Source organism: Ursus maritimus, unplaced genomic scaffold, assembly GCF_017311325.1.
Source record: "Ursus maritimus isolate PB19 unplaced genomic scaffold, ASM1731132v1 scaffold_3, whole genome shotgun sequence".
NCBI classification, from domain to species: Eukaryota; Metazoa; Chordata; class Mammalia; order Carnivora; family Ursidae; genus Ursus; species Ursus maritimus.
The window spans coordinates 22,535,386-22,546,608 of NW_024425563.1; the positions used below are offsets into that span (position 1 = coordinate 22,535,386).

Consider the following 11,223-nt stretch of genomic DNA (forward strand, 5'->3'; position numbering starts at 1 on the left):
GGACCATGACAAGTCACTTCATCCATTGGGCCTTCTGGTTCCTCATCTTTAAATAGGGGATTGGGCTAAATAGCTCTCCGGTCCCCTCCAGCCAAGAATCCTATGGTTCTATAAAACCTGTACCACAGAAGGTATCATTCTATTTGTGCATAATACACTTTCCTGATGCAACATTTCGCAGGTATTAAAGTTGAGGGGCAAAGGGTTGTGGGACATATGGGTGCTACTATCTACTCATTCAGCAAGGGAGCTCCTTTCATGTACCAAACATAGTGCTAGACTCTGGGGATATAAGAATGAAGATGATACCATCTCTTCCTTCAAGGAGTTTTCAGTCAAATGGAGAAACAGATACAGATAACCAAGTACAATGCAACAGGGGGAGGGTGTGGACTGAGTATATCGAAGGAGGTATATCTACATGAGGCAGACACTTGATCTTCAGTGTGCTGTTGACCAGTCAGTTTCATGAAATTCAAAGTAATTCTGAGGGACTTTTTGATTTACCTAAAGTTGTTTTCAGGATGAAGAAATTTCTGGGTCATTCTTCTGTGGCTATTACCAACTTTTGGCTTAAAGAGACCTAGGCAAGGTATTTTCTGAAGTGCACTCTCCTGGGTTTTAAAGAATACATGGAAATAAAAGGTAGCATAGCAGAAAGGAGACAGATCATTGTTTAGAACAGACCAGTAGAGATTTCTTGCCATTTAGCACAGATGTTCACATTCAATTTCAGTCCCATTATCTTTCTAAATTCCCTCTCCTCCTTAGTGTTTGTCACTGACCGTTTTCTCTTCTCTGCAAATTGCTATGCTCAGTTTTTCCAAATTTTTCTCAACTGGGTCAGCAGCTCTAAACCCTCACTGCCTCTGTGCTCTTGCCAATATGCCTTTATTGATCTGAGACTCCCAAACCAGGGCATTACGCGGCTGCAGAAAAAATGGAAGAGCAAATACCAGCCTCTGCCATCTGGCAATTTCAAAAGCTACCAAATCCCCCTCTGCTTACCAGACTCTCTGTAGTAAGCTCCGGCAAATCCTGGATGGTACAGCAAGGGTAATCCAGGACCGAGATACTGCAAAATGCAGAGAAAGGGGCAGGCTTTAGGGAAATAGCAATGGCAGAAAATGCCAGTATCTGAAATGGCAGGAATTATTTCTCCCCAGCAGGCCCCATCTTTTTCCCAAATTGCTTAGTGACCTCAGCTGAAACTGAGGGTTGTGGTGACAGTCAACTCTAGCTCCAGTCTCCTCTCCTTACAGTAATGAGAGGAATCCACAGAGCTCCTTAAGGCCAGCCCCCATCTGGCAGATGCAAAAGAAGGCAGCAAGAGAGCCTCTGGTATAGCCACCTATCTCCTCTCTTCTTGAAAGAGTCCGGACATATGTGCACTTCTGTTTTTGCATTTAAGTGTACGGTTGTGAACTGTTCCCAGAGATGCTGCCCAAACTCAACCCACTTAGTAACAATCTGTGGACACAAGGATGAAATGAAGACCTTTCCTATGTCCCTTACCAGATGTTTCCGAAAGCCAGGAGCTCTGGGAAATGATCATGGAAGCCATTCTTGAAGGAAGCTTAAGACAGAGGCAGCTTCCTGCAGCAGGGCCAATCTAATAGCTCAAGAATGGTAATAGCACTGGGGCATCTGGGTGGCTCAGTCAGTTAAGTGTCCAATCCAACTCGATCTCACCTCAGGTCATGATCTCAGGGTCATGAGATCAAGCCCCACGTCGGGCTCTGCGCATGGAACCTGCTTAAGATTCTCTCTCTCTTTCTCTATCCCCTTCTGCCCACCCCTCCCCGCTCCCGCTTGCACTCATGCATGTACTCTCTAAAAAAAAAAAAAAAAAAAGGAATGGTAACAGCATCAGCCCCCAAAACTGACAGGGGGCTTCTAAGGGAGCTGGAGGCTCTGCAGTGAGCCCAGGGACGCAGGCATGAGTCGGTAGGGGAAATGAGGCACTGCATTATGACAGGGACATAATTACTCAAAATTACAGTTCTTTCTTTCCTTTTCTCTCTTTGTCATTGGTACAATGCAGAATTTAGCTCATCTCTAATGCTCCTTCTGATTCTGACATTCCGTAAGCTTTATAACCAATCTATCTGAACTAGTGCAGTTGGAAATGGATAAAGGATGTTGGCAAAACAAGGGCCATCAACAGGAGTATGGGTTTCTTGGACCTGTCTCTACATTTCGAAAGTCAAAACTCTATCCAAGCAAGAGGCAACAATTTGTTTACCTAGAAATGTTTACCTTTGTCCAAGAAACCCACAGTGATAACCCAGGGGAAGCAAGGTAGGAGATGAGAGGGCAGTGGATCTACCTATAGTATTGCTCATCATCTTAATTCACTCTACTGGATTCTCCCAGGGCTGCCAGTTCTATAGTTACGGCTCCATTAGTATAAACGTTCTTGGCTGACTTATCCACTTATCTACCCACCCCCCACAAAGCCCCATGGCAAAGTAGATGCTGGCAACTAGGAAATGGGGGCAGGAAATCAAAGACAGATTTGTTCCATCCTCTGTGAACTGAGTTCTAGCCTAAGGGGGCAAAAAATAAAGTTACAAGTTTCTGGAATATCTATCCAGATGGTAAAAGCCATGAGGAAACTGTGTAATAAGGGGCTATGCGTGCTCCAAGTTCTCAGGGATCATGCCACAGTAAAGCTTACAGGTAGTACAGAAGAGGACCATCTTATCCAGGCCAAACTTAGTTAATGATGTAGTCTGGCACTACCACTCTTCCAATTTCAAATAGAGCCGGATGGACACCTATCATTTTATTTGCCCCTTCCTTTCCAGGCCCATGGTGGAGGGTGCGTATTTAGTTCCTGAACGCCAGCCATACTTGATTGATGCAGGGGTGGATCTCTAACTGGAAATGAGGAACAGGACTCTCATATGTTTATTTTAACTGATACTTATATAAAAGCTCTATGATACAGTCAGGGAATGTATTAATTTTAAGATGAAAATACTGTGGCTCGAAAAAACCAGAGTCCTTACTTGAGATTACATAGCTAGCAAATGGCAGGTCTCATGACATACACATATGAGTATTTTATTTTATTTTTTAAAGATTTATTTATTTAGGGGCACCTGGGTGGCTCAGTTGGTTACACGTCTCGGCTCAGGTCATGATCCTAGGGTCCTGGGATCAAGCTTCACATGGGGCTCCCTGTTTAGCTGGGAGCCTGCTTCTCCCTCTCCCTCTGCTCCTTCCCCTTCTCATGTTCTCTCTCTCTCAAATAAATAAACTCTTCAAAAAAATTTATTTGAGAGAGCGAGAGCAAGTGTGGGGGATGGGGAGGGAGAGGGAGAGAAAGAATCTCCAGCAGACTGCCTGCTGAGTGAGGAGCCCAATGTGGGGCTCAATCCCAGGACCCTGAGCTCATGGCCTGAGCTGAAATCAAGAGTCGGATGCTCACCCGACTGAGCCACCCAGGTGCCTCCGTGTATTTTAAACTACATATAAGTAGGCTGCCTCTCCATGGTGGACTTTCAGGCAGTACAAGACTAGTGAGGCACCATTTCCTGGCCCTCTCTAGTCATCCCAAGTAATCAGATCAGCCCTCTTACTTCTACTTTAGGAACTCTGCCTCTGGTAAAGTCTAATTAATATGCTTCTAGTTCTTATGGAAGTAGCAAACTAAAGAACAAGGATTTAGTCTGCAACCCCCAAGTCCCCACTTGGCTGGAGGAGTGAAAGCAATTTGTATTCATAGCAATTGTGACCAGAAAACAATCTGTGTTTTGATCCTGCCTCTGCTGCTTACTTAAGTTGTCTCACTAGCATGTTAATCTTGAGCACGTCAATTAACCTCACTGAATTTGTTTACTAATTGGTGAAATGAGAATAAAACTTGTTGTAATACCTCTTACCATTACTGAGGATATTAAATAAAATACCATCTATTTGTTTTATTACAAACTGATCTAAGTAAGGGTCTGTTATTTACCTTCAGTTACAAATTCTGCGTAACACTACAGTTTACAAAGTAGTATAATTGTTCTGACTACTGATTTATACTAAGATCAGGGCTGGCCAGATAAGAAGCCTGTTTCACAAAAAACATCTTCTGGATCCTTTTGCAATAGGGCTAAAATTCATTGTTGCAGTTTTATTTATTTGAGTCGTGACATTTTTTAGTTTTCAAAACTATTAAAATACAAATACCTGTGAAGAGGCCAAACCACACACCCCATCAACTAGCACTTCAAGGAAATTAAATTTAACAGTGGCAGCTCTAAGATAGAAGGGACTAAGGACACAAAGAGAACCGAAAGGCTCAGAGATGATGTATTTCTCAACCCATGCCAAAACAGACCTTTCAAATAAACCTGTCCAGAGTCCATACCTGTTTTTGGCAGTGATGTAGGACAAGATATTTTGATTGAAGAACTTCAGGATCAGTGGAATGCAGTTGGCAAATACCAAATGTTGTGATACATATTCAAACTAAATTAAAAGATCAAAGCAGAAAGGGCTGCTTATTTGGGGGATAATAGAAGGTACATATGAAAAATAAGATAGGCAAGTACAACTCTAATATCCACTCCTAAGAATATCCACTGTCCACTTGTATTATCAGTCCTCCTGTCTGAGAAGTAGGGAGAAGCATCACCAGCCAGCCCATCCTGCATGGAGGGGGACCATCTGTAGTGCGTGTATGTTGCAAGCACCTGACCAAAAGCACAAAACATAAACAATCCAGAAAGGAAATCCCACTCCAGATAAATAGAAGGAATTGCTGCAATATTTGTTCATAAATTCAACGAGCAAGGAAGGCTCCCGAGGGAGCTGTCTTCCATACCAAACCTCTGGTTCATAGTGTTTCAATAGCAGGAACAGGTGCAGCTTCCTCCCAGCAACTGCTGGCATCGTTCAGTCAGGATGGCTATGGCACATAGTAACCAAGTCAACCACTGGAATGTGGGCTCCAGCATGAGTCTGTCTGGTTCACTATAGTATCCCTGTACTTTCATTATCAGTATTTTAATAAACGGATCAACAAGAGCCCTTCGGTCAACAGATACTGCACTGAGAATAAGTCCAAGATCTCTTTGATGGGCTAAACACCAGAAGCAGGGATTCCCTGCTGCTCTCTTGAATCTGGCTGGGGTTTGTGTCTGGGAAGACCTAGTGGGCAGTGTGCTGGAGTTGCATCACCTGGATTTTGCCTGCGATGCACTGAGGAGCATCAGACAGTTTGCCTCCAGATCCAGAACCCAGACTGCTGGGATAGTACAGAAACTGGGTTTAAAAAGCAGAAAATTGTGGTGTTTTAAATCCCTTAGCTTTTCCTGATCACCAAGAAGGAGGCATGGCAGCGAGCCAAGCTGCCCCCTACCCCTGTGTGTGGTTAGAGGTGGGGAGTGAGCTTGTGCTGCCCATTTCTCTCTTCTGCTCAAATATTTTCTCCCTGGCAGCCAACCTGGGGTATTTTCCAAAGCTCCAGATGGAACAGCCAATACATACCCACTACGAAGTTATGGAAAATGTTTTTCAATTTGAGATGTATCTGTAGCCTTGTTGGGATTCACTGACACTGACACCCACTGGCAAGCCCCATCAAGCCACCCACCTGTCTGGCTGTTGCTCCACATACTGCCCACCAAGAGGAGCAGACAGAAAAAACATAGCCACAGTTTTCTGTTCTTTCTACTAGGAACACTATCTCCCACCCACCCTACTCCTCCCCGCCCTGCTGTTGCTCAGCAAACACTGGCAGAAGCACCCAGGACACACATAACGTACCCAAAGATGTCTCTGAATGTACTAGAGTGGAGCAATACCCTGATTCTATAGTCAAACCTGCATGGACAAAGACCCTGCAGGAGCCTCTGTGCACTCTGAGAACCTGCTGTTCGAGCAGCAAGCCTGCTTCTGACTTCTTAGGAGGAAAAGGGGACAAAGACATTGAGCAGTCATGAGGACCCTCCTCTCCTCCCCATATTCTCACCACAGAGACCATCCAATCCTTTCCTCCAGGTTCTCTGATATCTTGGCAATGCCCACAGTACCAAGTCCAAACTCCTCAGCATGGGGAAGCAGCTTCTTAACATTTCTTATGCTCGGCTTCTTCATTTATAAAACAGGGATAAAATAAGACCTACCTCATAGGATTAAGAGAATTAAATGAGATCCCATATGAACTTGACAGAGCGCTGGGCACATTATAAGTACTCGATAACTGTGTGCTATCATATGTATTATGGTCTGCTCCCTGCCGTCCTCTCTAGCTCCATGTATCACCAGGCCTCCCCGTCTCCCCCACCCCAGGGAGAACTCCAGCAACGTTTAATCAGTTTCCAAATGTACTTTGCTCCCTCTCCTCTGGACTTTCATAGATTAACATTTCTGCTTGAAATGCTTCCTATCTTCCTTCCCTGACAACTCCCATATCCTGACTAACATCTGTTTCTTTAGGACTCACATTAGAAGTCACCTCTTCCCTATCGCAGGTTTACCAGCTGGATTACCAGCCAGTGCTTACCTGTATCATGCACTTATCATTCCATAATTAGCTATTTATATATCCATATCCTTTCCAAGACTTCAAGCCCTTAAGAGCCAAAACTGTGCTTTATTCAGGATTATATCTCAAATGTTAGAAAAGGGCTTCACATATAGAAAAGGTTTTCTGCATAGTTTTTCCCCATTTTTTTTGTTTTTTTTTGTTTTTTTTGGTGGAATGCTTGAATCCTGTCTTGCACTTCTCCAAAGCTGGTGAGCACATTCCCAAGAAGCCAAGGATTCCTATCCACAACCCTTGGATAATGTTCAAAGGACACAGACATCTGCACCTGTCTAGGACAGGTCCTCACATCCCACTCTATACCCCCACGCAAGCTTGTGCAACAGGTATATGGATTCCCTGAGGAGGACAAAGAAAAGGCTGAAAGATGTTCAACTGGACTATAAAGGCCCCTACATCCCCCCCTGGGGAGACAGGGCCTGGAGAACACCTGAGACCTGTGGCCAAGTGCTGCTAGCTGCTCACCTGGTAGATATGGTTCAGTCTGAAGTGTTTGAGGAGGAGCAGGAGCAGGGCAGAGATACTCTTTACAATGATCTCCTTGTGCCTGTTCACATCGATGCCCAACTTCATGCTCTGGAGAACGGTGATGCTACGATGGGGAGAGGAAGAGTCAGTGCAGACAGTAGCCTTAGAGTGAGGCCTACAAGGACCCAGGTATTTGGGCCAGAGACAACATATACAAGACAGCCAGAACTTGGGAGATTTGAACTTCTGTGCTAGAGAAACTTCCAGAGTTCCCACTAATGAGCCTATCTGGAGAAAAGTTCCTTTGGTCTCTTTGTTTTTTTCTCTCCTTTGGCAAGCTCATCCCTTGGCAATGTCCACCTACATACCCATGCAACCAGTCACTGGCACTGATGTTGCCCTGCAGACCCTCAGTTCTGAGCTGAAAAGAACCCAAAAGAGAGCACTGCAGTGGAAAGGGAAGAGGAGATCTCTTTGGAGACAATCCCTATGAGTGTTATCAAGGTAGGGCTGGGGACTAGAGAGACGCTGTAGACAAAACAGCTAACGTTCAGCAGCCAACCCAGTTGAAGCACTCACGGCATCTCCTCAGGCAGGACATCTGCCAGGATATTGATAGAGTCTGTCTTAGCTTTGGAGGTGGGGGCTGCAGCCAGCAGAATCTTAAGTAGAGCAATCTAGGAAGTAGAAAATGAGGGGATCCATCTCTGTCCATCCCATTCAAAAGGCTATTTTTCCACACCTCAACAGCCCTATGAGAAGTGTTTTAATGCCTTCTTCTGTGTTCATTCCTCAGTAACCAAATCTCCCCAGCCTCCAGAAGGGCGAACAAGCGCCCAGTGCTGAGAGGACTGCCTGTGAGGCTAAGGAGCCGGAAGGGAGCTATAGGCTGTTCTGCTTCAAGACTGTTCTTTCTAAAGAAGATGACGGAAGGAATAGAGAGGGGCAATGCCCAGAAATAAGGTGAGAGATATAAGCATGATCTCACCTTCTCTACCCCTTTCCTTCCTCCAACCCTCACCATCACCATCCTCACCACTCAGCCTGGGGCTATCTAGGACATGACAGACCATGGCCTCAGAGGGACTAGGGTACTTACTTAGAAGGAGGACCCCAATACATCCTGCATGGACCCCACTTTATTCTCCGCCCCTCCCAGAGAAGGACTTGGGAGTGTAGCCACGTCTTCCTTCCTCTTGGAGTTCCTCTTGGAGAAGCCCTGAGGAAAGCTCAGAATTCTAATGTGTTAGAGAATGTTTCCCCTCAGGGGTGAAGGCTCAGGGAACAAGCTCAAATAATGGACAGGTCAGCCTAAAGTGGTTCTCAGCTGTCTGTTCCCGGAGCAGAGAAGGGCAGCTCCGGCCCAGCTATCTCCTTACCATGTACTGAGGGAGGCTGTAGAGCATGCCCTGGTAGAGGATCTCACATGGCGTCTCTGGCACCACCTCTTCCCCCTACGGCAGGAAATACACGGTTTGCCCAGGCCATTTTCCAGTTGACCAAAGGCTATGTTTTCTTGGTTGTAAAGGATGGCTTGAAAAGAGCACTAAGCTGGGAGTCAGATCTAGATTCCTATCCAGCTGTGTTAATGACTCATTACATCACCTTGGGTAAGTTTACTTTCTTTCCCTGGGTCTTAGTTTCCTTTTCTTTAGGACCACTGGGCTGGTCTGATGTCCTCTGAGGGCTCTTCCAGCCCTGACCATCTATGATTCTGGTTTTCCCATTATCTGGAATCAATAAAGAATTCTTCTTTCCCCATCACATGTTGGATCAGGAGTCAGAACACCTACCTAGGAATTGGCTCAAGCCACTGCTTTTCTGGCCATGCGCGGGCTTAAGTCAGGGTGCATGTAAGCCTGGGACACTAGAACAGACACCCCACATAGAAGCCCTTCCTGTGGTGTCAGTCTAAGGCCATCCAAGAGCTCTGGAATGCTTGGAAGTGAGAGGTAGGTAACTCAGGAGAGAAGGTTGATAAGTGAGTTGGGTAACCCATGGCCGGGAGAGGCAGGAAGGAGTATTAGCAGGGAAGCTTTTAAGTAGAAACTATTTTCTTTCCTTCTCCAGTAGCCCCTACCACATTTTTTCCTCCTTTATGACCACCCCCACCCCCGATCCACAACTCTCTTTGACCTTTGATGAACTCATCTAAGCCTTTTATCAGAGTGGGGGCAGCGGGGGGGACGGCCCAGGGTCTCCGGTGCTCATGGGGCTACTCAGGCCATTGTCATCTTTGGCCAGTTCATTTCTTCCTCCCACAAGGTACTCTATTCCAGGGCAAGGGTCACTGTCTTGAGACCCTGAGGCAGGGAGGAATCACCTGACCCCTGCCATCCCACATAACTCAGCTGCTGCTTATATGGGCATTCAATAAACTAAGGCAATAGATCCTTGAGAGAGCAGGTTACCTTCCAGCTCTCCCAAAGATCTATTTCATACCTTCTCTTCTCCCCTGTCCTCAAACCAATCCCCTCACCACCCAACCCCTCAATTGTTGCTAACCCAGTCTCATACTTCACGGAGAAAACAGAGGCAATCAGACAGTTCGTCTTCTCCACACCAAATCTACCAGGGTCTCTACCTTCCTTCCTGACATAAAATATGAACTGCCTCTGCTCTATTAAAGGCCAACCCTCCATATGTGCTGGGGATCTCTCAACCTTTTGCTTTGTCGAATGCATCAGTTCTGCAGTTGTCTCTTCTCTCCCAGATCATCTCTTTTAGGACATAAACATATTCTAGTGTCTCCTAGCTATAAAACACTTTCCTCTGACCCCACATCCTTCTTCAGCTACCATCCCATTTCTATCCTCTCTACAATAAAACTATGTTGTCTGCTCACCATCTACCTCCTTTCTTTACATTCCTTTTCCACACACTCCAACTAGACTACTAGCCCCACTTCTTCCCTTGAGGTTGCTCTTATTAAGGTCACCAGTTATTTTCATGTCGCCTGATCCAATGCGCACCTCAGGTCTTGTCCATTTATCAGCAGCACTTGACACAGCTGATCACTCCCTACTTGAAAAAATTTTTCTTAACTTTTATAGTATCACAATCTCCCACATTCTCTCCCACTTCGCTGAGTGTTTCTCTTACTCTTCTTTTCTGGCTCTTTTCCTGACTTATTCCACGTTCAACACAAATGGTATGCCCCAAAGCTTTGTCCAGGGTTCCATCCTCTATCTCTATGCCCCGCCCTGGGTTATCTCAGCCAGTTCTATGGCTTCTAACACTGCCCATTAAGTCAACAGCTCCCAAATTTATTTCTCTAGGCCAGTCCTTTCTTAGAACTCTATTCTTATATATTCAATTGCATGGCTGCTCATGTGCATGGCTGCCTAATGGATATCTAAAACTGAGTATGACCCAAGTAGAACCTTGATGAAACAGAACTCCTCATGTTTCACCCTGCTTCTACTCTTTTCTGGTAAAGTCTTTACACAGCAGCCAATGGTTTTTGAAAATATAAATCAGATCATGTCACTCCCCTGCTGAAAATCTCCAAGAGCTCACTTCTATATTGTAAAACAACTTCACAGTCCCTATCTTCGCTTACAGGTCCTTTGTAAAGTGGCCCCAGGCCACCTCCCTGACTGTATCTCATACAACCCCATCCCTCACCCCTGTGTTCCAGCCACAGGCTTTCATTCACTACCCCTAGTACTCCAAGCTTGCTCTCACCCTTGTTAAGGCTATTTCCTCTGCCTAGAATGCTCTTTCCCCCGATATTCTTAGGGACAGCTCCTTCTTGTACCTCACATTTTAGCTTAACTGTCACCTTCTCAGAGGTCCACCTATCCCGACTGCCTAATTGAAGGTAGTCTCCTACATGATAGATGCCTCTCTCATGTCATCCTATTTAAATTTTCTTCATTGTATCTCCCATTCTCAAGTCTTCTTGTTTCCTTAATTACTTATTTTCTTTTTTCTATAACTTTAATGTATCACGAAAGTAGGGACCTTGCCTTGCTTGGCACACCGTGAGCGCCCAACAGCATGCACATCTGCTCTGTGACAGCACTGCAGACAGACTTCCTCCTGCCTTTCTCCTGTAGGAACCCCCCTGACTCACCAAAGACATGGGGCACTTCTCCAGATCCTCCTCATTCTTGATCTGAACATCTGCAATGGAGATGTACTTGTGCTGGGGAAGAAAAGACATCAATTAAGAGGCTGAGAGTACTTAAAAAAAAAAATTTTTT

The 11,223-nt window shown here is 45.4% G+C and overlaps 1 protein-coding gene across 3 annotated transcripts in view; it reads right to left on the minus strand.

Annotated features, from left to right (window-relative positions):
• Window positions 1-11,223, minus strand: part of STRIP2 (striatin interacting protein 2) — a 47,406-nt gene that overhangs the window by 16,653 nt on the left and 19,530 nt on the right. For all 3 annotated transcript variants that reach the window (XM_040644012.1, XM_040644011.1, XM_040644013.1), the window contains 6 exons: window positions 11,094-11,165; window positions 8,395-8,469; window positions 7,595-7,692; window positions 7,013-7,139; window positions 4,367-4,467; window positions 1,009-1,075 (listed from right to left, as the gene is read on the minus strand). In XM_040644012.1, coding sequence (XP_040499946.1) covers window positions 1,009-1,075; window positions 4,367-4,467; window positions 7,013-7,139; window positions 7,595-7,692; window positions 8,395-8,469; window positions 11,094-11,165 — 540 coding nt within the window. The remainder of the gene's footprint in view (window positions 1-1,008; window positions 1,076-4,366; window positions 4,468-7,012; window positions 7,140-7,594; window positions 7,693-8,394; window positions 8,470-11,093; window positions 11,166-11,223) is intronic.